This window comes from Balaenoptera physalus (assembly GCF_965194825.1).
Source record: "Balaenoptera physalus genome assembly, chromosome: X".
Lineage (NCBI taxonomy): Eukaryota > Metazoa > Chordata > Mammalia > Artiodactyla > Balaenopteridae > Balaenoptera > Balaenoptera physalus.
Window position 1 is genome coordinate 46883705 of NC_138903.1, and position 25876 is coordinate 46909580.

General features: G+C 39.2%; 1 protein-coding gene across 15 annotated transcripts in view; it reads right to left on the minus strand.

The window, feature by feature from the left end:
* The window catches only part of HUWE1 (HECT, UBA and WWE domain containing E3 ubiquitin protein ligase 1), a 141776-nt gene that overhangs the window by 57048 nt on the left and 58852 nt on the right, over window positions 1-25876 (minus strand). For 13 of the 15 annotated variants that reach the window (XM_082445050.1, XM_082445059.1, XM_082445060.1 and 10 more), the window contains 9 exons: window positions 19170-19276; window positions 18452-18629; window positions 17501-17592; window positions 16655-16866; window positions 10560-10617; window positions 9375-9551; window positions 5608-5853; window positions 4320-4453; window positions 3459-3553 (listed from right to left, as the gene is read on the minus strand). In XM_082445050.1, the coding sequence (XP_082301176.1) occupies window positions 3459-3553; window positions 4320-4453; window positions 5608-5853; window positions 9375-9551; window positions 10560-10617; window positions 16655-16866; window positions 17501-17592; window positions 18452-18629; window positions 19170-19276 (1299 nt within the window). Of the gene's footprint in view, window positions 1-3458; window positions 3554-4319; window positions 4454-5607; window positions 5854-9374; window positions 9552-10559; window positions 10618-16654; window positions 16867-17500; window positions 17593-18451; window positions 18630-19169; window positions 19277-25876 lie in introns of those variants that run through there. The other 2 variants (XM_082445057.1, XM_082445054.1) reach the window with 2 other exon arrangements.

Consider the following 25876-nt stretch of genomic DNA (forward strand, 5'->3'; position numbering starts at 1 on the left):
CTCCCACCCTCCCTATCCCACCCCTCTAGGTGGTCACAAACCACTAAGCTGATCTCCCTGTGCTATGCGGCTGCTTCCCACTAGCTATCTATTTTACGTTTGGTAGTGTATATATGTCCATGCCACTCTCTCACTTTGTCACAGCTTACCCTTCACCCTCCCCATATCCTCAAGTCCACTCTCTAGTAGGTCTGTGTCTTTATTCCCGTCTTACCCCTAGGTTCTTCATGAGCTTTTTTTTTTTCTTCTTAGATTCCATATATCTGTGTTAGCATACAGTATATCTGATAGGTTTTTAAAAAAAAATATCTTTATTGGAGTATAATTGCTTTACAATGTTGTGTTAGTTTCTGCTGTATAACAAAGTGAATCAGCTATACATAAACATATATCCCCATATCTCTTCCCTCTTGCATCTCCCTCCCACCTTCCCTCTCCCACCCCTCTAGGTGGACACAAAGCACCGAGCTGATCTCCCTGTGCTATGCGGCTGCTTCCCACTAGCTATCTATTTGGTAGTGCATATATGTCCATGCCGCTCTCTCAGTTCATCCCAGCTTACCCTTCCCCCTCCCTGTGTCCTCAAGTCCATTCTCTACGTCAGTGTCTTTATTCCTGTCCTGCCCCTAGGTTCTTCAGGACCATTTTTTTTTAAAGATTCTATATATATGTGTTAGCATACGGTATTTGTTTTGCTCTTTCTGACTTACTTCACTCTGTATGACAGTCTCTAGGTCCATCCACCTCACTACAAATAACTCAGTTTCATTTCTTCTTATGGCTGAGTAATATTCCATTGTATATATGTGCCACATCTTCTTTATCCATTCATCTGTCCATGGACACTTAGGTTGCTTCCATGTCCTGGCTATTGTAAATAGAGCTGCAATGAACATTGTGGTACATGACTCTTTCTGAATTATGGTTTTCTCAGGGTATATGCCCAGTAGTGGGATTGCTGGGTCGTATGGTAATTCTATGTTTAGTTGTTTTTTTTTTTTTTAAACTTTGGGTTTATTTTATTTATTTATTTATTTATTTATTTATGGCTGTGTTGGGTCTTCGTTTCTGTGCGAGGGCTTTCTCTAGTTGTGGCAAGTGGGGGCCACTCTTCATCGCTGTGCGCGGGCCTCTCATTATCGCGGCCTCTCTTGTTGCGGAGCACAGGCTCCAGACGCGCAGGCTCAGTAGTTGTGGCTCACGGGCCTAGTTGCTCCGCGGCATGTGGGATCTTCCCAGACCAGGGCTCAAACCCGTGTCCCCTGCATTGGCAGGCAGACTCTCAACCACTGCGCCACCAGGGAAGCCCTATGTTTAGTTTTTTACGGAACCTCCATACTGTTCTCCATAGTGGCTGTATCAACTTACATTCCCACCAACAGTGCAAGAGGGTTCCCTTTTCTCCACACCCTCTCCAGCATTTATTGTTTGTAGATTTTTTAAAGATGGCCATTCTGACTGGTGTGAGGTGATACATCATTGTAATTTTGATTTGCATTTCTCTAATGATTAATGAGCATTCTTTCATGTGTTTGTTGGCAATCTGTGTATCTTCTTTGGAGAAATGCCCATTTTTGGATTGGGTTGTTTTCTGGATATTGAGCTGCATGAGCTGCTTGTATATTTTGGAGATTAATCCTTTGTCAGTTGCTTCATTTGCAAATATTTTCTCCCATTCTGAGGGTTGTCTTTTCATCTTGTTTATGGTTCTCCTTTGCTATGCCAAAGCTTTTAAGTTTCATTAGGTCCCATGTGTTTATTTTTGTTTTTATTTCTATTTCTCTAGGAGGTGGGTCAAAAAGGATCTTGCTGTAATTTATGTCATAGAGTGTTCTGCCTATGTTTTCCTCTAAGAGTTTTATAGTGTCTGGCCTTTCATTTAGGTCTTTAATCTATTTTGAGTTTATTTTTGTGTATGGTATTCTAATTTCATTCTTCTCCATGTAGCTGTCCAGTTTTCCTAGCACCACTTATTGAAGAGACTGTCTTTTCTCCATTGTATATTCTTGCCTCCTTTATCAAAGATAAGGTGACCATATGTGCATGGGTTTATCTCTGTGATAGGTTTTTTTTTTTAATTTTTAATTTATTATTTATTTATTATTTTTATCTTTGGCTGTGTTGGGTCTTTGTTTCTGTGTGAGGGCTTTCTCCAGTTGCGGCGAGTGGGGGCCATTCTTCATCGCGGTGTGCGGGCCTCTCACTATTGCGGCCTTACTTGTTGCGGAGCACAGGCTCCAGACGCTCAGGCTCAGTAGTTGTGGCTCACGGGCCCAGTTGCTCCGCGGCATGTGGGATCTTCCCAGACCAGGGCTCGAACCCGTGTCCCCTGCATTGGCAGGCAGATTCTCAACCACTGCGCCACCAGGGAAGCCCCTCTGTGATAGGTTTTTATACACAGAATTATCTTCACTGTTTTCTTAATAGTTTATCAAATTCATTTTCGCCCTGATGCAGAGTATAGGAGAAGAAAACTTTCTAGAAAAGCTACTTCTGTTAATTTTTGGTTTGTTGCATTACGGTCAGAAGATTGTATTGGGTGGGCCAAAAGGTTCGTTCGTTTTTTTCCGTAAGATGGCTCTAGTAGCACTTAGTTGTCTTTTAACTTCCTTCAAAACAATTTTGTTAGATTTTATGTGACAGCTGTCATATCAGCATGCATTTAAAAAAAGACTTATTAAAATTGGTGAATTTCTGTGTAGCCATTTTAATATTGAAGATGGGAGGGAAAAAAAGCAACATTTTCAGCATATTATGCTTTATTATTTCAAGAAAGGTAAAAACGCAACTGAAATGCACAAAACGATTTGTGCAGTATATGGAGAAGGTGTTGTGACTGACTGAAAGTGTCAAAAGTGGTTTGCAAAGCCAGAGCCACTTAGAATAGTCATTTACCATTTTAACGTAAGAAATTAAGCTTCTGAAAAATAAGCATACAAAAAAAATTAAAGACCCACCATAATCTTTGTTACAGTAATTTCTAAGAATCAATCTTACATTCTCAAAAAACTACATACAAAGATGTTCAGTTTTCAAAATAGTACATTAGAAACAACAGGGAATGGTTAATTCATGGTACCTTTACATGGCACTTAATATTAAGTGAAAAGAGACCTGTAAAATATTATGTCTAAGATAATCACAACTATGTTAATAAAACATACCTTCAGGGAAAAAGATTAGCAGATACTTCCAAAATATTTTTTGTGGTATAAATATGGGTGATTCTTCTTTCTACTACATTTTCTAATTTTTATCATTGTGGGTATGTATTTTTTTAATAGAAAAAATAACTGAAAATAGTTTAATTTTAAAATAAATAATTAAAAATTAATGAACGGAAAAAACTGAAGACTACAGATGATAGACCTACTAAAATTTCACAATAGACCTATAAAGACAGAGACAGACAGAACTTAAGAGAATTAATGGCTAGGATTTTAGTTTCTTGGAGTTACCTGATCTTTTTCCGCCCTGGGTCGTACCTGCCTTCTCATCCTTTGGAACCAGTTTCTGCATGTCCGCCTGACCAAATTCACACCCAGATGGCAGGCTGCAAGAAGAGAAACAGTGAGCAAAAAAACCTCTGATAACTCATCTTTTTAATGTTGTGCTTGGTCTCTGACCTGCTTGGCTGACACTATCCCCCTCCTATAGCAGGTAAGTTAACCTAATAAAACATCTGCAATGATGGAATTCCTGAGGTCGTACTCAACAGGTTTCCAACTCAACTCTTTATATCTGGCTAACAACAGGACCAAACTGTAAACACCCACCATGCTGACACAGCATAATTGAGATATCAGGTTAAAGATGACACATTTGTAAGGAAGTCCTTTGGCTGATAAGTGGGAAGGACAATGCTATTGGTTAAATGTTGTGTCTCCTCAAAGTTCAAATGTTGAAATCCTAATGTCTGATGAGACGGTATTAGTAGTAAGGCCTTTGGTAGGTGCTTAAGTCTTAAGAGTAGAACCCTCATGAATGGAACTAGTGCCTTATAAAAGAGGCTCCAGAGAGATTCCTAGTCCCTTTTGCCATGTGAGGATACAATGAGAAGTCTGCAATGTGGAAGACAGCCCTCACCCAACCATGCAGACTTCCAGCCTCCAGAATTCTGAGCAATAAATTTCTGTTGTTTATAAGGACCCAATCTGTGGACTTTGTTATAGCAGCCCGAATGAACTAAGACAGACAAGGAGGCCTCTGAACTCTTTACCTTTCTATCCTTGACCAAAGCAATACCCCAGGCTCACTAAGCTTAGTTTCTCTGTTAGGAAAGACAACAGAGATAGTGAAAGAGATGACCATTTCCTTACCTGTTTGGGGTACACAGGGAGAGAAGGACAGTGCTTTCCCACACCAGGGAACAGTATAACTGGCTCAGCTTGCTCAGAACACTCAGACCCAACTGAGAGCCCCACTGGTTTACGGAGATGGAACGAATTTCACTCTGTAGCCAAAGTAAAACAGGTGATCTCTGGGATGCCCTCTGAACATTTATATTCAAAATCAACTTTCAGCTATTTACAAAGGATAAGGGATTTCTATTTTTCCTTCCTTACTATTCTCAGAGTTGTGTACTTCATCAAAATTTCCACACTTAAGAGATCATAGTTCCAGAAGGTATTCTCTTACAATATTTACAATCTGTCTCTAACATCCCTTCTCATTTCTTCTTTGTAAAATGAAAAACAGGAGTCATAGGCAACTCTGTTCTTCTAAATGGAAGAAACAGTTTTATAGACACATTGACAGCTTCCTAATTTTTTTAGATGGTGAGGGGGCTTGTTATTTCCTGTTTATTTCTTTATTTCAATCAATCAAATCACTCCCTAAAGCTCTGCTATGTAATTTACTTATTTTCTAAATAGTTTATAATTGTGCTTTTCATTTATTTTGATCCAAAGAACACACTCCTAGCTCAACAGCATAAAACAGGGCTGCTAAAAACACGACACCAATAATCTTTAGACTTGATTACTTGACAACTAAAGGTAGCAAAACTGTGAGCACTCAAAAAACAAATAAACAAACCCCCCCACCCCCAAACTTCAACTTTCTGGAGCCATAAGAGGACCCTCACATGGAGTGCAGACATAGGGTTTGATATTTAGGAAATCTTTAGTAATCTGTTGATCACCATTAACTTAAATGTTCTGTGGTCAAATTTCCTTCTTGCCATCTTATTATCAAGCCTACACGCATTTGTAGAAAGATTAGGAAGTAATACGGTCAGATGAGCACCCAGTTGAGGCTTGTTTGCTAAAAGGGGTGACTATACATCCCTAAGGCCTATATGGATGCTACAGATCTATTAATACCTGTATTTATCTCAACCTCTTTCACTCTCAAGAAGGTCCAGTTGACAAAACAAGTTATATGGTCACCCAACTTCCAATGAAAAAAATACTAAGGGGAAGTGAAACTAGACAGCAACTTGAAGCATAAACTTAAGTCATCCACCCAAAAGAACTCACCCTAAAACTGTTCTTTCAGCAGCTCGCCTAGGTAGAACTGCTTCTAAGTACACTAAGATGCCACGTATATGCCCTAGGTATTTTACCGACTTTAAACCAACATGTTCACACTTAACATAATTCTTACCTGTCCAACTCTACAAGTATGAACAAACATCATGATGTAGGCGTGGGCAGCAGTGAGCGCATGCAGTAGAGGTGTGGCTTGAGCTGAGAGGGTAGCATCAGCGACATTGCCAGCACAAGCCAGTTCTCGCAACAACACTGAGCCCCCAGGGGATTCTATTGGGCGGTGTAAGGGCTCCAAGGAGGAAAGAATGGAGTCCAACTGAAGGAGACCCTCCTGAAGGACTTTGGGTTCATGTGACAGTGTCTGAAATAAGAAGAATAATTAAAGCATTAATGTACAATGAACTTCATATGCATGTCTTAATAGTCACGATGAAAGAAATGGAAGACAAGTCTCACAAATTTCAGACCTGGCCATGGTCTTGCACCTGGTAAATGGTGGAGCCAAAACATGAACGAAGGTATGACATACCTAAACGCCTTTTAGAGCAACACATTACTTCTCTTGAATGAGAGGCTTTCAAAGGTGGTAGGCCAATCAAATTTAAAAGATTGTGATAGCCAAACTGGACTACTGTTACAGCAAGGACTCCATGCTGTAAGATTAATTCCAAATTTTGCACAACAGGGAGCAATGTTAGGCAAGGTTCCAAAGCATGGAAATGAACCACTATTACAAACGTTTTTTTCTTACCACAATAAGAGAGACAATTCTAGGATAGGCATCAGCTAGGCATTTTCTTATTTTGGAGACAACTCAAGGATTATATGGCCCCTGCAATTTCTTTCTGAGTATGAAGAAAAATCTTGACAGTGAACACTATCACTTGCCATTCAAAGACAGGAGAACTTATGTGCCTTTCCTACGGCTTTAAATAAATCTATCCACCCTCACACAGTATCTTACAGGTAGGATAAAGATGGAGCAGCCCTTTCCCCCCTCTCTCTCTCATAAATAGCACTTAATTAAATATTTGCAAAAAGAAAAGCAAAATAAAATATCAAATGCAGATGTCACAATTATGGATCTTTCCAAGTCCGCAAGAAATTGGATTTCTGATTTTTAGCAGAAATTACTTATCATTGCACAACTCAGCTAATAAATAAGCTTCACAGATTTAATCCAATTCCTATAAAAATCCCAATGGCTTTTTTTTTTCAGAAACAGAAATATCTCTCTTAAAATTCGTACAGAATCTCTAGGGACCCCAAATAGATATAGCTATCTTAAAAGAGAACAAAGTTAGAGGTCTCACATCCCCAGATTTGCAAACTTACCACAAAGCTACAGTTATCAAAAGTGTAGTACTGGCATAAAGACAGACATCAACACCAACAGAACAGAGAGCCCCAAAATAAACCCTTGCATATATGGTCAAATGATTTTTGACAAGGTTGCCAAAACAAGGGTACAATAGAGAAAGGACAATCTTTTCAACAAATAGTGTTGGGAAAACTGGATACCCACATGCAAAAGAATGAAGCTGAACCTTACCTTACACCATACAAAAAATTAACTCAAAATAGATCAAAGACCTAAATATAAGAGCTAAAACTATAAAACACTTAGAAAAAGCCATAGGATAAAAGCTGCACGACACCGGATTTGGCAGTGATTTCTTAGGTACGACACCAAAAGCACAGGCAATGAAAAGTAAAAAGCAAAAACTAAACAACAAAAAACCCCCACAAAAAACAAACTGGACTTCATCAAAATTAAAACCCTTTTTCACATCAAATGACACTACCAAGAGTGAAAAGCAACTCATGGAATGGGAGAAAATAATCTGCAAATCATTTATCTGATAAGGGATTAATATCCAAAATATATTAAGGATTCTTACAACTCAACAACAAAAACAGACAACCCTATTAAAAAATGGGCTCTCCCTTTTCCTCAGAAGCTCTAGGCTGATGAGAGAAGGAAAGCATCAGGCAATTGAGGGGAAAAAAAAGTGCCAGGCTATCTAGAGAAAATGTGAAGAGATGCTCCAGGCCAATGAGAAGCATTAGGCAAGAAACACACAGATGTGCCAGCCTTCTGAGAAGCACCAGCCTGCAATGCCTTACTTCTTTGAACTTGGAGGAACGGCTTCATCTCTACCCTTCTACCTCAAAGGGAATCTATGCCAAAATGCTCCAGTGAATGGAGGACACACTTGGATTTGTGAACTGAAGTGAAACGCAGAATCTCTGAGCCTTGGTTGTTTTGAAGATTGAAAAATCTTGTTCAGCATGGGTGACCACCAAAAAAGCAATCTAAAGCCATCTATGTGTCACAACTGAGACAAACTGCGGAGTCTGTTGTCAAATAAAATGTACTGTTTTGGAAAAAAAAAAATGGGCAAAGGCCCTGAACAGACATTTTTCTAAAGAAGACATACAGATGACCAACAGGCACATGAAAAGATGCTCAACATCGCTAATCAACAGAGAAATGCAAACGAAAACCACGAGATCTCATTTCACATCCATTAGGTTGGCTAGTATGAAAAAACTAGAAATTAACAAGTATTGGTGAGGACGCAGAGAAATCAACCCTTGTGCTTTGCTGGTTGGAATGTGAAACGGTAGAGATGTTGTGAATAATACAGTATGGCAGTTCCTCAAAAAATTAAAAACAGAACTACCAAATGATCTAGCAAATTCTACTTCTGGGTAGATAACCAAAATAACTGAAAGCAGAGCCTTGAGTATGATCTCACTTTAAAGTCAAACTCAGAACCAGAGAGTAGAACGGTGGTTGCCAGGGGCTGGGGGAAGTTGCGGAGATGTTGGTCAAAGGGTATAAACTTTCAGTTATAAGATGAATAAGTTCTAGGGATCTAATGTATAGCGTGGTGACTACAGTTAATAATACTGTATTATATACTAGAAATTTGCTAAGAGAGTAGATCTTAAGTGTTTTCACCATACACAAAAGCAGGGTCTGGAGAACATACCCATGTTTGTAGCAGCACTATTCGTAAGAAGTGGAAGCAACCAAAATGTCTATCAATGAATGAATGGATAAACAAAATGCACTTTAAACATACACTGGACTATTATTCAGCCTTTAAAAAGGAAGAAAATTCTAACATATGCTACAACATGGATGAATCTTGAGAAAATTATGCTAAGCAAATTAAGCCAGTCATAGAAAGACAAGTACTTCATGAATTCAACTTACATGACATACCTCGAACAGTCAAAATTCAGAGACAGAAAGTAGAATGGTGGTTACCAGGGGCTGGTAAGGAGAGGGGAATTGAAAGTTGTTGTTTAATGGGTGCAAATTTCAGTTTTACAAGAGGAAGAGAGTTCTGGAGATGGGTTTCACAACAATGTGATGTACCAAACACTATTAAACTATACACTTAAAAACGGTTAAAGCGGTAAATATCATGTTATATCTCTTTTACCACTATTTAAAATAAAGCAACTTCATTTTTGGGCAAAATTTGAGCAATGAACTACAGGTCAATCATGCTTAAAATACACAACTATCAAGCCTGAGAAAGGGATAAAAAAATACATGGCTAAACAAACCAGACTGTGTTAAAACCCACTTCCAAAGCTTTCTTGGAGATTTATTTTCCCTTCCAAAAAACTCATATGTTAGAACTATATACCAAATTCAGGAACAAAGAACAAACACTTTGACTTTTCAATGAGAAATAACGTGGCACACTATTTATTAGTCACAAAATCCACTTATAGTACATAACCTCAAATTTCTTCATTATGTTTTAGTTGAAGGGGAGACCACAGTAAAAACACGTATATAGAAGTATTGCAAAATTGATTTCTAAAAGAAATGAAAATATTCAGCCAGATGCTTCTTACCAATATGGATTTGCAGACACCTGCAACAGCCTGACAGGCTGCAGATGTGGGAAAGTCAATGGGCAGATTGGGAAGACCCAAAATGGTAACCAAAGGCAAGAGTCCTTTCTGATTCACAAATTCCTGGCAGTGGTCATCGGTTGTATTGTTGCTCAGAATAGATTCCACAAATTTCATCTAGGTAATAAAAATTAAAAAAAAAAGTCAGAGCCTGACACTTGGAACTAAAATGCCAGCTTGGAATTAGGACAGGGGTAACCTTATAGTCATGAAACCAGTATTTTCTAGAATATCAAAACCTCAGGTAAGCAGTAATAGGTATATGAAATGACCCCTAAACATCCAGAAAATAAGGAATTACAACTTCTTCCCAATATATCTTTTCAGCCACACCTAAAGTCACATAATCTGAGAAGCACAGAGAGGTTAAATGACTTGCTCAGGGCCACACCATGAATTAGTGGCAGAATCAGGTCTAATCTCTTAATTTGCTCATTTAGTGCTTCTTGCAGATAATGTGTTGCCTCTCCCCTGGAAGCAAACATCATGGATACTTTTCTTCAAATATGCTCATAATGCAAATGAAACCTAGAACTCTGGAAGAGTGATTCAGACTAAACAGAGCATTTTGTAAGGGTAAGAAAGTAAAATACGGGAAACAAACACACAGGCAGAAGAGAAACCATCTTTGGAAGTCTGGAAGTGCTTACTGGGCTAGAACAAATGCTAAATGGGCTTCCCCTTATAGGTAAATAACTCTGGGAAAATTCAAACTCTTCCTTTTTTCCTGTGAGACACACAGAAGTTAAAAGAAAACACCACATTTTTATTAGTATTATTATTGGTAAAAGAGAAGTTAATGGGAAAAAAATGGCAAGTAACGGGAAAAAAATATGTTGGGACACACTCAAGGAACATAATACTGGACTGGCCTAACAAAGCCCATTCTCCTCCTGTTTGGATTCCAAAGGGGAATCAACAGAAAACTGGGAATATTCAAAAAGGGACTGTTAGCTAATTTTTGGCAAATCACACAGAACAAGGTTTACACATCTTTCCCCGCTGCTCTCTGCACTTTAAGGGCCCCAGTGAAAATAAACACAAGTCATCAGACTATTTGGTAACCCCACACATTTTCCAGAAGAGCACACACCTTTACTCAGATTGCCCTACCATTAATCTTACCACATTAAGGATGTAATCCATGAGGGGAATAGGAATACGTTCCTCTGTACCAACAACCCTGTTAAGGGAGAAAAGAGTGAGTTTCACAGAAATTCACAATACCAGTGCAAAAGAACAAAGCGAAGAAAAGGAAACCGTGAAATTCTAGTCCTTTCTCTCAGTTAGACTTATAGCCTTTAGTATATAGCACAGAAAAAAAAAAAAGAAGGAAAAAGAAAAGAGCTGAAATCAATTCTGAAGGTAGCTTTCCTAGCCTGAGTAGGTTGAGAGCACAAAAGGAAAAACCAAGCTTTCACAAACTCAGCACTTGTACATATCGCAAAAGAAATTATTCTATCTTAGGCAAACTACTGTAGGAGGAATTCATCAATATGAAAATATTAAAAATAAGCAAGTTCAATTAAGAGACTATTTAAATATTTGCTTGAAGAAAGGAGCTAGGCAAAGAAACAAATACATAAACATCTTACCGTGTTCTTGCATCAGATTTAATGTTATAGAGAGCAGGAAATGGAATTTAATTTTGGTCAAGAATCCATGCTTAGATTGGTAAACCATTCAGAATAGTCAAAGTTGGTCAAAGATGAAGGCAACACCCAAGGCCTCCTTCTCTAACAACCTTTTCCTGAACTACCCAAAAATTGTGATCAGGTCCTTTTGCTTCAGGTGCTTCAATGATGCATTGAAGATAAGAAGGCTGCAATAATGCCATAGCTGCAGAAAATGCAGCCTTTAGACCAATGGCTACACCTTGGCTTTTGTAAGAAATAAACAGAGGGAAAAACTCCACAAAGTATATTGAAATGAAACAAAATCTACCTAAAACGGGCTTCCCTGGTGGCGCAGTGGTTGAGAATCTGCCTGCCAACGCAGGAGACACGGGTTCGAGCCCTGGTCTGGGAAGATCCCACATGCCGCGGAGCAAATAGGCCCGTGAGCCACAATTACTGAGCCTGCGCGTCTGGAGCCTGTGCTCCGCAACAAGAGAGGTCACGATAGTGAGAGGCCCGCGCACCGCGATGAAGAGTGGCCCCCACTTGCCGCAATTAGAGAAAGCCCTCGCACAGAAACGAAGACCCAACACAGCCATAAATAAATAAATAAAATTTTAAAAAAAATCTACCTAAAACATAAACCCTAGAAAAGGACAAAACTTGAGTTGAATAAGGAACAGTTTAGATATAGGCCCTTGGGAGAAATTTGGGAGAAAAGGGCAGAGATAGAAGAAGGGAGAGGTAGGGGGAGAAGGCAGAAAAATTGGCAAGAAATAATTTCGTCTCTGAGCAAGATAAAATGTGAACAAAGATTTGCCAGGCATGGGGATATGTGGCAGCAAAATGGAGACTAGGCAATAGGCAAAGAGAGTGGAGAGGCATGACGAACTGCTTTAGAGCTAAAATATCTGGAGCTAGGGGGCTTGGGTAGGATGTTGTGAACATGCTCAATGAAGAATCTGGGGAAGAACTTTGTACAAAGGGAGGACCTATATATAAGCCAGGAGTGAAATGATTCCATGGGAAGATTGCAAACCCTTCCCTGACTGTAAACTTCCTCTGCAGAATCACTGCCACATTTCCTGCTACTTACACCAATTATCCGCCCCAGCTTGACTGCACCTCCCTGGGAAGAACTCAGAGATCCACCTCTACAGCTAAGAAGTACAGGTGTGGCTCTAAGCCCAGGGAGATACCTGCTCCTTTGCAGAAGCCAAATATAATGGTAAAGACCCAAAGCACCATCATGAAATGTACTTTCTTCATTTGCTAGATGGAAGTTGGAGAGAACAAGAGAGAAAACAAACCAACAGTGGTTCTTAAACTCCAGTAATGAACTTGTTCAGTAACCACTTTTCTCCCCACCCTCATCTTTTTGGCTTCCAGGCTCAGGGCATCATATAGGAATAGTAAAAATGATCAACTTTCTTCAGTAGAAATCCCCCTACCACTGGTTTTAAGAAAAGTCATTCTAATCCTAACCTGATATGAAACTTTGACCCATAGCATCTTTGAAACAATGGAAGACTGCATTTCCATGAAGAATGAAACAAATTTATCTTAACTGTCAAATTAAAAACTGCTGCCTCTCCGCCTTCTCCAAAACAGACACACATTCCCAAACTTAGTTTTAACTCTAGTCACTTTTACATGTGTATTTATGATGTTGGAGCCCTAAATCAGATGTAGAGGAGAAGGATTCCAATTGAGTGTCATAGTACACGGGTACAGGACAACAGATCTCATGTTTTGGGGTTTTTCGGTGGGGGGGGGCGGGGGTGGGGGTAGGAAAATCAGGTCTTTCTTCCCACTCCTGAGGAGACACAGCTGCCTTTGGCAAAAGAGCCCTCCCAGTGGGCCACGATTCAGGGAACAACTGTTTCTCTGCATGTGATGCCTTTAAGGCCCAGACAGTTGTTATTCAAGTTACAAAGACCACATGGATATATATAACCCATTTCTTTCAAGTTGTTCAGGGTAGGTGGTTAAGTTAGGCAAAATAAATGGAATCAATCACAAAAATAAACCATGGTGCCCCAACTGAAAACCTTGGTTACTTACTGGCAAGTATATTCACCCCCAGCAATATCAGTTTTGCTGAGCTCAAACAATTCAGAAGGCAGAAGAAAGAGGCCAAAAGACAAGTATTTAGAACTACTTGTGGTGAATGCCTTTGAATGTAGAACAGAACTCCATGTATTTGGGGTAGACTGTAATGCCTAAGTTTCCTTATTGCAGATTTGTAGCACAAAACCATGTGTCTCAAGATCAAATACAATCAACCATTTTATTCAATGCTAGCTGCTGATTTTGGGGACAAAACCAAGGGAAAAGAACACTGTCTTAGTCTGGAAAAAAGAAAAAAAAAAAGAAAACTCAAAACTTCATCAACAGGTGAGTGGATAAATGCTGTAGTATATTCATACAATGGAATACTATTCAGCAACAAAAACAACATACTGATAGACACAACATGGATGAATCTCAAAAATACGCTATGCAACAAAAGCCAGAAACAAGAAAGTATATACATTAGATATGATATACATATAAGACTCCATTTATTCTATTTATACGATGTTCCAGAACAGGCAAACTTATTCTATGAATGACAGAAATAAGATAGGTAGCTGCCCCATTTTAGGGTAGGGAAATAGGAAATTTAAAATCTGTACCATTTACTGCATAGGAATTATATACCTCAATTAAAATTAATGGAAAAAATTTACTCATGCGTGTATTTAAGGCATTGGAAAACAGATGTGGGCACGGGAAACCAGAATTTGTTCGGGAGTCCCATTGAAGAATTTTGCGTTGGGTGGGGGAAGGATACAAACAAGACTTTTGGGGAGAGGGGTGGCACACACTGCAAATTTTTCGAAGCCACTTTCCCATATTGGCAGAAAGTACATAGCAACTCCCACCATAACAACTACCTGGGATAAGGAGATAAAAGAATTTTACCTTTAATAGATAGTGGCTTTCAAAACGTAGGTTGAGTTTAGATAGTCTTTTGTGTTCCCTTCCAGCTCTAATAATCCACGTAATGACCCAATTGAAGCTTGTGAAGGTGGCAGGAGTAGAAAAGTACATGTGTCAATATTTGTGAGATTCTTAGATATGTTATGCGAATGAGGTGTTGATGAACACCCAGACCATGCAAGATACAGAAGAACATCAATACCATGGAACAGCAACTATTAGAGTCCTTTGCAGCTTAGAAGCTACATATGACTAATACTATGATAGAGTATTAATGTTGTGGGTCTAGATTTTAACTATTTCTTCATTCTTGTTCATGTTTCATTAGGCCCAGCTCTCTTGGCATTTAAGACTCGGGGACTCCTTAATCTAATACTCTTGATTCATTTTATCAACTCACTAAATAAACAGTTATTGACTGATTACCTACTATATACAAAGTGATCGGGATACACTGTTGAATGAGACATTGTTCCTGTCTTGGAGAACTATGTAGATTAGTGGGGGAAACCATTAGAATATATAAATAATTTTAACAAAACTGTTGGAAGAACACAAAAGATCAACTTCCTATTTGGAGGTTAAAAAAAGTTCTTTTAAGAGTAAGACACTTGAGCTGGACTTGTAGGAATTTGGTAGATGGAAAAGAAGGAGATAAGATAATTTGAGGATGGGGGATAAATATGAATAGAATATACAGTGACTCATGATATTCCAAGAAAAGCATGCAGAGTGAAGACATATGAGGGCTTGAGAAAATGTCAATTTAGCAAGGCAGCTTAAAATCTGGGCATGTTAGACAAAAGGTATTAAGAAATCCAGGTCGTGAATGGATAAAGAAGTTGTGGTACATATATACAATGGAATATTATTCAGCCATAAAAAGGAACAAAATTGAGTCATTTGTTGAGACGTGGATGGATCTAGAGACTGTCATACAGAGTGAAGTAAGTCAGAAAGAGAAAAACAAATATCGTATATTAACGCATGTATGTGAAACCTAGAAAAATGGTACAGATGAACTGGTGTGCAGGGCAGAAGTTGAGACACAGATGTAGAGACCAAACGTATGGACACCAACGGGGGAAAACTGCGGTGGGGTGGGGATGGTGGTGTGCTGAATTGGGCGATTGGGATTGACATGTATACAGTGATGTGTATAAAACTGATGACTGATTAAAAAAAAAAAAAGAAATCCAGGTCGAAAAGTTATATCCAGACGAATGTACACAGCTTGACTCAAAACCACCACCACTACTAACATTCAAGAAATCCATCCCTAGTTTGTAGCCAGGAACGGGAATCCTATGCCAGCAGGATGGCTGACAATCAAGGATGTGGCAACGAAGCACTAAGATTCCGACTCCTTTGCAAATAAAGTCCTGCTTCCTTTTAGGGTATCCTCCTTTTCCAGAAAGAGAACATTTTTTTTGTGTGTGTGTAAACTTTTTATTGACACACAACATACAAGCAAAAGGTGCACAAACTTAAGTGAACAGCTTGACAGTTTTATACAAATTTAACTCACTATGTTACTACCAGCACTCTACAACACCTCCTCTCAGAAAGAGAACATTTTAATCAAAACAGAAGATGGTGCTAGAAGAAGGCAGGGTTGCCTTCTCAGACAATGAAAATATATCTGCCCAAGAAAGCAACATACTTAAAACACAATGCCTCTCCCCTCCAAAAAATTCATACCAACAGGCTCATTACTTTCTAGAGTTCCAAGAGGGCATACCTGTTTTGGATTCTAGACCTTCGCTCCTGCTGTCTACTCCACCATAATCTTCTCTTAAGTCCCAAGCCACCCTTTGAGATGAGCTCAAACCCATTCATATCCACACCTAAAATGCTCATGCTTTTCTCAGAACTACTTCTATATATACACCAAAAGAGCACTTATTAAAGACTGCATGGCTGTCCAGAGGGATCATGCCCATTTCGAGCATGAAGGTGATTAAGAGTTACAGCTACAGCAGTTGCTTTTCATCCCTTGCATGCGAACACTGTAAGCTCGAAGAACCAGGTCTACCAGCAGTCTTTAAGCTCACCCCCATCCCCATCTCACCATCCAGGTAATCAATTTTCATGTAGAACAAACCTCAAATAAATACAAGGAAAATCTACTGTGCCTAGTTACAATCATATAGTACATTCCAAAGCCTTCTGATGTATCTGGAATGAACAGATGAAATAAACAAAAACAGAGACCGACCAACAACAAATCCCTGTAACTCTTAAGAACTTCTTAGGAGATAGGCTTCGAAAGTGCAACATGTTTAATGTATGCTCACTTATAGAAAACAATCAAGCAGTCGATGACATGGAATACCAAATCAACAAAGGGAAATCCTCTGAAGAAGGCCTTTTAATTTGATATACTGAATTCTGATTCAATTTCATGAACAGCGTTTAAAAAAGAAAGCTTGCTAAAGCAACCAAAACAATTAAACACCAAAGCACAAATGACACACAAGGGTCAAAGAAAGATAAATTACAGACATTTAGGGCCGGAAGAACCTTATAGCTGGATCTAATCCAACTCCCTCATTTTTACAGATGAAAACAACATGCTCAAGATCACAAGGCTAGAGAACTTGTCTTGTGAACACTTACTGCTGATTAGGCTCAGTTTCATTCTGCTGGGTAGAATTAAAGCTCTGCATGGCCTGTACTTCCTCTTCCTCCTCATCCTCACTAGAGGCCTCTTCTGCAGCATGATTAGATCTTGGGGGAGGAGCAGTGGCAGTGCCATCTGCCTTCTGGATTGATGGCTTCTGACAGATGTATTTAGGGTCTCTTCCAAGGTTACAGATTTCTTCAAGTAACTGAAAGGCAAAGGAAACAAGATTACTTATTAGTAATTAAGGAATGGGGAGATGACTAACATTTTTGGAGCACTTTCTATGTACTATATACAGAAGTGCCAAAACACTTTATATACATGTTATATACACTATTCCTGGAGTATAGTCATTAATTTCATTTTACAAACAAGGAAACTGAAGTCCTATGAAGTTAAATAACTTCTTCAGTGTCACATGGCTGTTAAGTGACTGACTGACTGATGTGACTCCATGTTCTAATTCACCAACCACCAGTAACTCATTTACCAGTTTCAACAATCCTAAGGGGCAACTGGCAGGGCCAGTAAATGTGGGAAAAAAAAACCCCAAACAAAAACCAAGCAACAAAGATTAGAAAGTGTAATATGCTTTTACAAACAGAAGCTAAGCCTTGGCAACTTCTTAGTATCCTGTATAAGAAAGCAATACTTAAGTGACTTTTTTTGGGGGTGGGGTAAAGGACCAACCCAAGGACTTGGAGAAAATGAGGCAGACATAATCCTCTTATAGGCACAGTCTAAGAATCCAAATGACCTCCAGTAGGTCATGCCTTTTCCTAAAAACTCCCACTTCACTGCTCTCTCATGCCCATGGTCACAGCCGTATCACTTCCCACCTTGATGATCGCAGTCGTTGCATCTGTTTTGAGGGTTGGCTGATGTCTCATGAGCTCATCAACAGCACTCCCGAGGTTGGAGGCAGTATCCCCTTAAAGCCAAAAATGGAACTGTTAGAAAGACTGAAGAAAATAGAGCTTGGGCTATTTTTTTTTTTTTTTTGGTGCCAATATAAGGAGGAAAGAAGAAACTGAGCTGGTTGTTGTGATTTTCTAATGCCATGCTTTCTCAAACGAATTCACACCAACCTCTGCAACCAAATCACTGGGGAGGAGGAAAGAAATTTATCAGTCTAGTAAACACACTTTAAGGTAATCATGTATGTTAAATTCTACCCTAGTAATCTCTACTGTCAAGGTCTGAACTAGTATTGTAGCGTGAAGAGAGAACGAGAAACGAAAGAACCATAAACCATTAACCCTGACTGCCCCGGTAAAGAATGGCAGTGGCTAAAATGCTACAGTGGTGACAAAGCACAAAGCACATTTTTGAAAACTGGATTCTTTCTGGAACCCTTCCTTCTTGCTACGCCTCAATGATCTGGTCTCAAATACACTGAGAAGGAAATCTATTAATTTGTGACTATCTTAGGGACTTGGATATTAGAACAGAAGATTACCAGGATCTCCTGTTGCTGAAGACTAGACGGTGGACCTGAAAATCTACTGCTGGTTTTCTAATACCTATTTCTCACCAGCACTGTAACAGTACATTTAACAGTGAACTGTTGAGAAGCATGGAAATATTATAAGCAGAGGCTAAGGATGAAGTATTCTTTTCTCCCTGCAATAGACTATATGGTGATAATTCCCATTAAGATTAGCACACCTAGCCAGAGACATGAAGTGAGGTCAAGGAAGAGTTTCCTTGCCAATTGGTGGCCTGATAATCACCTAACTCTCGGCACAACAGCCAACCAATTATTTATTTTAAGGCAAATCCTTACTTACCTAGAGGATCAGAACTCCTCCTCCTCCGCATGGCTGGGAGGTAATCTGGAGACAGAAGAACTTTGAAGAGACGTTCAAAAGGCTGACACTGTACAAATGACTGAAGACCTCGGGCATTCAAGCAGAGTGCACTGAATACATTTGGGAGAGAGCCAAGGACTTCACGGGTAGCAGGAACCTAGAGAGAAAATAAAGTGAGCTTGAAGACATCTGAAAGAGTCCAGGTACAGAGTTAGGAAACTTTGGCCAGGTGTACTACACAGAGAGATCAAAGGGATCTTGATGACCAGGTGCCAATGGTTTCTTTCTTTTTTAAAATACTTTTAATTTTACATTGGAGTATAGTTGATTAACAATGTTGTGATAGTTTGCAGGTGTACAGCAAAGTGCTTCAGTTATACATATACATGTATCTATTCTTTTTCAAATTCTTTTCCCATTTAGGTTGTTACAGAATATTGAGCAGAGTTCCCTGTGTTATACAGTAGGGCCTTATTGGTTATCCATTTTAAATACAGCAGTGTGTACATGTCAATCCCACACTCCCTAACTATCCCTTCCCCCCACCCTCCAACAGTTTCAATACTACATATAAAAAACAAAAGATAGGATTTTCATGCCATAAGACTGCTTTTCAAGTGTGTGTGTGTATATGTCTACATTTTATGGAAAGGGGTATGCATGGAGCATTCTTTACAGATCAGCAGAAAGGTCTCACGTCTTTGATCAGCAGTGCATGCAGCATGACATCTGTCAATCCATTGTCCTGGAGTGAGGAGAGCAATGATGGTTCTTGAAATACAAACACAGTCACCACTTCAGTAGCTAAAAAAAAGATGAAAAATATAAGAAACTGAGAGATTCTTCACAGGTATTAAAAGCAAAACTTCAAAGGCTCAAACAAAACAAAATAACAAAAAAAACCAAACCCAGAGCTCAATGTACAACAATTTAATCACGTGCATGTGCTTAGTAAAAGTTCTAATATTGCCCATCAGAGATTGATCACTATTAGGAATTTAGTGACTACTCTTCAAGATTTTTATGGGGCAATGTATAGGCATGACAGTTATAGTTAGTAATATTGTAATGAGTAGTGGAAATATGCTAAGAGAGTAGATTTCAGGTGCACTCATCACATAAAAAAGGGAAACTATGTGAGGAGATAATGCTTGACTGTAGAAATCATTTCACTATGTATAACAGATTATGTTGTACACCTTAAATATATAAAATTTAAGAAAAAATATATAAATAAAACCTGAAAATTTCAAGATTTTTATGAGCATATTTTGACAAGAATGAGGTTAACTTGTTTTTTCAATTGTAATATGCACCATATAATCTCCTTTATCTTTTCCATGTCACTACAACTCATTCAATTTGAATGGCTGCATACTGTTCTACTAAATACATGTACCACCATGTATATAAACCAGTCCATAATGGTGAGAATTGATAAACCTAAAAATATACCCTTTTTTGTCTGCTTAAGCAGGAAAAAAATGTAAGATGGTGGCGTGTGTTTGCTGGGTTAAAGTGAATGTAAACTTACTGATGAAAATGGACAAAATGTCTTCTAAAAAGCCCTTTCAGCAATTTAAAAATACCATCAGCAATGTTAAGAGTCCTTGGGTAAGGACTTCCCTGGTGGTGCAGTGGTTTAGAATCCTCCTGCCAATGCAGGGGACACGGGTTCGATCCCTGGTCCGGGAAGATCCCACATGCCGCGGAAAAAAAAGAGTTCTTGCGTATTAATCTGACCAATTTTTGTTAACATCTTTATTGGAGTATAATTGCTTTACAATGGTGTGTTACTTTCTGCTTTATAACAAAGTGAATCAGTTATACATATACATACGTTCCCATATCTCTTCCCTCTTGCCATCTCCCTCCCTCCCACCCTCCCTATCCCACCCCTCTAGGTGGTCACAAAGCACAGAGCTGATCTCTCTGTGCTATGTGGTTGCTTCCCACTAGCTATCTATTTTACGTTTGGTAGTGTATATATGTCCACGCCACTCTCTCACTTTGTCACAGCTTACCCTTCCCCCTCCCCATATCCTCAAGTCCAGTCTCTAGTAGGTCTGTGTCTTTATTCCCGTCTTGCCACTAGGTTCTTCATGACCTTTTTTTTTTTCCCTTAGATTCCATATATATATGTGTTAGCATATGGTATTTGTTTTTCTCTTTCTGACTTACTTCACTCTGTATGACAGACTCTAACTCCATCCACCTCACTACAAATACCTCCATTTCGTTTCTTTTTATGGCTGAGTAATATTCCATTGTATATATGTGCCACATCTTCTTTATCCATTCATCTGTTGATGGACACTTAGGTTGCTTCCATGTCCTGGCTATTGTAAATAGAGCTGCAGTGAACATTTTGGTACATAACTCTTTTTGAATTATGGTTTTCTCAGGGTATATGCCCAGTAGTGGGATTGCTGGGTCGTATGGTAGTTCTATTTTTAGTGTTTTAAGGAACCCCCATACTGTTCTCCATAGTGGCTGTATCAATTTACATTCCCACCAACAGTGCAAGAGTGTTCCCTTTTCTCCACACCCTCTCCAGCATTTATTGACCAATTTTTGACAGTATATAGAATCGTGCCTTAAGACTACCATTAATGCAAATATGGGAAAAAGAATATGGAAAAAACTCTATGCAAGAGAAAACAGTACAGCATTAATGCATTCATTAAAAAGTAAACAAAAGAGAAACTAGAAAAAACAGAAGAAAGTAGAATTTAGTGAAACTGTAAGCAAAATGCACAAATAATTAAAACCAATTACCAGCCCTCTGAAAAGACTGAAAAAGCTTACAAACTTAAGGGAAATCTAATAAAGAGAGCAATATATATTAGCAATGAAAAAAAGAGATTTAACTGGATTCAGAACAAATAAAATTTTACAAACTGCATGTTAACAATGAAGTGCAATGCTTTTGTAAGAAAATGTCATAAAAATTGACTATCAAGAAATGATAGCAAAGCAAACTAGACCATTACAAGAATTTTTAAAAATACTACCAAGTAACAGAAAGGAACCAAGCCAACAATTTTAGACATGAGTGTTATTAAACCTTCTAGGAGCAATTAAAACAAGGCTTCCTGGGCTTCCCTGGTGGAGCAGTGGTTGAGAATCTGCCTGCCAATGCAGGGGACACGGGTTCGAGCCCTGGTCGGGGAGGATCCCACATGCCGTGGAGCAACTAGGCCCGTGAGCCACAACTACTGAGCCTGCGCGTCTGGAGCCTGTGCTCCGCAACAAGAGAGGCCGTGACAGTGAGAGGCCCGCGCACTGCGATGAAGAGTGGCCCCCACTTGCCGCAACTAGAGAAAGCCCTCACACAGAAACGAAGACCCAACACAGTCATAAACAAATAAATTAATTAAAAAAACAAGGCTTCCTAATTCATTTAATGAGATTTTTAAAAGTCTCATTTTAAAACCTGACAAGGAAGGCACATGCACATACAATAGCCATAAACCATGTATAAAACAAACTCATAATTGCTGATGCCTGAGATCTAAAAGAAACCAGAGGATTTTCAGTTCATGATGGTCAACAGAGCACCTCTCATCAAATGCTATTGAAATGGCAGATATATGACAATTACTGGGACCAACAGTTGTCAATGGCCTTTGGTATTTCTGAGGAGCTATAAACTTATCGAAAATTTAAGTCCCTTTTTTGGGGTTTCTATTGGTGTATGACAGACCCTTCAATAGACTTCCATTCGTACAAATGTCTAAATTCTAAGGAGCTATTAAAATTGAGTATTCATAAACTAAAATTAGTGTTCTATTAGAGATTACTAAGACATCAAGTCTGTTATTTTAAGGAGGTCTAACTATTTAATATAATGCTATGTCATAATGCTACTGTGCAACGGGGACAGTTTTAAGCCCTCTTTTAAAATTAATAGATGATTAAGAATTCGAATGAACACACAAAAACCAATTAGTTCCAGATGGAACCAAGCAACTAACTCCTAAAAGAAATAACTCTTAAAAAATTTATGATTAAAATCAAATTCTAGAAACCACAAAACCCATAAAACAGCAATAATATAAGACAAAGGGTCTCTTAAAAATAAGGTAATAGTTGGCGATCAAAAACATTTGTAAAGAATTAAAGATTTGATAATGCAATAGGCATCTTGAAAGATTATAAAGAAATTCTCTCAGAAAGTAAGTGACATGAGATCAATATGGTAGTCTAATTAGCTAAACAATAGGGTTTCCAGGAGAGAACATTAAGTTAAAAGGAACCAAAGGAATTTCCCTGAAGCAGGAAAAAAAATTTAGATTTTTAAAAGGGCCTAACCAAGTGCTATGAGGGAACACTGAAAAGAAACAGAACTAAATACATCCTGGTAGGGCTTCCCTGGTGGCGCAGTGGTTAAGAATGGACAAAAAATGGACAAAATGTCTTCTAAAAAGCCCTTTCGGGCTTCCCTGGTGGTGCAGTGGTTGAGAATCTGCCTGCCAATGCAGGGGACCCGGGTTCGAGCCCTGGTCTGGGAAGATCCCACATGCTGCAGAGCAACTGGGCCCGTGAGCCACAGTTACTGAGCCTGCGCGTCTGGAGCCTGTGCTCCGCAACAAGAGAGGCAGCGATAGTGAGAGGCCCGCGCACTGCGATGAAGAGTGTCCCCCGCTTGCCACAACTAGAGAAAGCCCTCGCAGAGAAACGAAGACCCAACACAGCCATAAAAATAAAATAAATAAATTAATTAAAAAAAAAAAAAAAGCCCTTTCAGCAATTTAAAAATACCGTCAGCAATGTTAAGAGTCCTTGGGTAGGGACTTCCCTGGTGGTGCAGTGGTTTAGAATCCGCCTGTCAATGCAGGGGACACGGGCTGGATCCCTGGCCCGGGAAGACCCCACATGCCGCGGAGCAACTAAGCCCGTGTGCCAAAACTACTGAGCCCACGTACCACAACTACTGAAGCCCGCGTACCACAACGAAGAGTAGCCCCCGCTCGCTGCAACTAGAGAAAGCCTGCACACAGCAATGAAGACCCAACACAACCAAACCCCCCCGCCAAAAAACCCACAAAAAACAAAAAAATAAGTAAATTTATAAAATAAATAAATACATCCTGGTAAAGTTTGTGAACTTCAAGGGTAAAGAGAAAATGAAGTTACCTACAAAGGAACAAGAACCAGTTTAACAACATGGTTATTTACAATATGTAACATAAGACAGTGGAGAAATGTCCACAAACTTCTTAAAGAAAAGGAAGTATAACACCCTAAAAATTACCCAAAGATGTACTCCAACAAAATTAAAAAATGCATCAAAGAGAGGGAAAGCCAAGGGTTACTAAAAAGAAAACAAAGAGAATGCTGAAAAAGAAGTGAAGTAAAGGCAAGCTAAAGGTCTTATTTTGTCCATTTTGGCAGAGGATAGAACAAGAAATTTTAAAAGTTTAGATGTCGATAAAACAATATAAGGATAACAATTACAAAAAAAAGGAGTAAGAAAATTAATTTAAGATTCAGAATATGAAAAAAGCACCAAGAATTTAGAGCCTCAGGCTTTTGTCCTGCAAATAATTTACCGAACCAAGTGACCTTGGTTTTCAAGACTGTTTAGGGTACTTGGAATAGGACATAAAAGCAGAGGGACATACCTTTGTTGAGTAGAAAATCCAGTAAAAAGGGGATTTCATTTATATTATGGATGGCAATCATACGTGATAGAGCCTGCTGGAGAGTTGCTGCTTTCCACCCCTTGACTGCGTCACTCTTGATAAAGGATGGGACTTAAGAGTCAGCTCAACTTGAGAGCTGACTGTAGTCATTTTGGCACTGGAGAACACACTTCAATAAAGGTATGCCCATTTTCCATATGTTTATAGATTCCTGGGTGGTAGCTAATGGCCTCACTGTTTATTTCTGGTCAATGGGCTCAAAGTAATTATCCCATTCAGGATCATGCCCTATGGGGCCTTCCACATTGGGGATATATTGCTGCTCAGACTTTGCATATTACAATTAAAGTTTCGTGTCTCAACTCATGCTAAGGCCACCACAGAAGAAGTTCATTTTAATGCCACAGCTGACTAACTTGCTCACACTTTTTAAATAAGCTCAGATATTACTCCCTGTCCTTGGTTCAGTGGGTCCATGAGATGTCCAGTCACCGCAGTCCCCAGACCCTTAAATACGGGCTAAATACCATGGCATCCCCATGACACTGGCCTTAGCCCAAACTATGGCCTCTCAATGTGATCTTTGTGTCCTGTCCTGTCATTGGCATTATGGCCAATGGAAATCCATACCAAGGAATGAACACCCCTTCTCTGACTGGCAAATTCATTTTGTTAAGCCAATGCCTCAATATGCTGGTGCAAATTGCTATGCCCTCAACAAAGATTGTTTGTTAAGACAGGCCTGCTCTTGGTTTATCCTTCCTGCCATGCTACTGCTAACAATAGTATTATTATAGGCCTCACAAAACGTTAGTTCCCTTTGGGCTTCCTGGTAACACTGCCTCTGATGAGGGTACATATTTTACTGCTCATTCAGTCTGGACATGGGCTGTAAAAACAAGGCATCACTTGAGCTTCCAATCTGTCTTAATGTCGGCAAGATAGCAGGCCTAACAGAGAAACATAATGGCCTACTCAAGGACGCTCTCTTAAATTTACAAAATGGACGATGGTCTCCTAAATGGGTCTCTCTTTTGCCCACTTTCTTATTCTGAACTCTTAACCTTTTAACTCATAGGGCATCCTAACGAAACACAATGAGGACCTCTCCATTCCCTTTTCTGGCCACAAAAGGGGACACTCCCCATATATGAATCTATGATCCCGAAGAAAATCCCCCATCACTTAAAGACCCCTTCCCTTTTTGATCATGGTGCAATCTATAGACTGGCACTTACAAGAGAGTGGATAACAGACTGGGATTCACCGGAAATTGAGGGCCCTCACACTGCCAAACAGACTATTCTGTATGCCATGAGAAAGGTCTCTGCCAAAGACCTTGCCCAATATATTGGGTTGGCGAAAAAGTTCATTGTTTTTTTTCCGTTAAGATGGCTCTAGTAGCTTAGCTGTCTTTAACTTCATTCGAAACAATTTTGTTAGACTGTATTGTGACAGCTGTCCTATCAGCATGCATTAAAAAAAAACCGTATCAAAATTGGTGAATTTTTGTGTAGCCATTTTAATATTGAAGATGGGAGAAAAAAAAGCAATGTTTTCAGCATATTATGCTTTATTATTTCAAGAAAGGTAAAAACGCAACTGAAATGCAAAAAAAGATTTGTGCAGTTTATGGAGAAGGTGCCATGACTGATTGAACGTGTCAAAAGTGGTTTGCAAAGTTTCATGCTGGAGATTTCTCGCTGGAGAATGCTCCACAGTCGGGTAGACCAGTTGAAGTTGATAGAGATCAAAT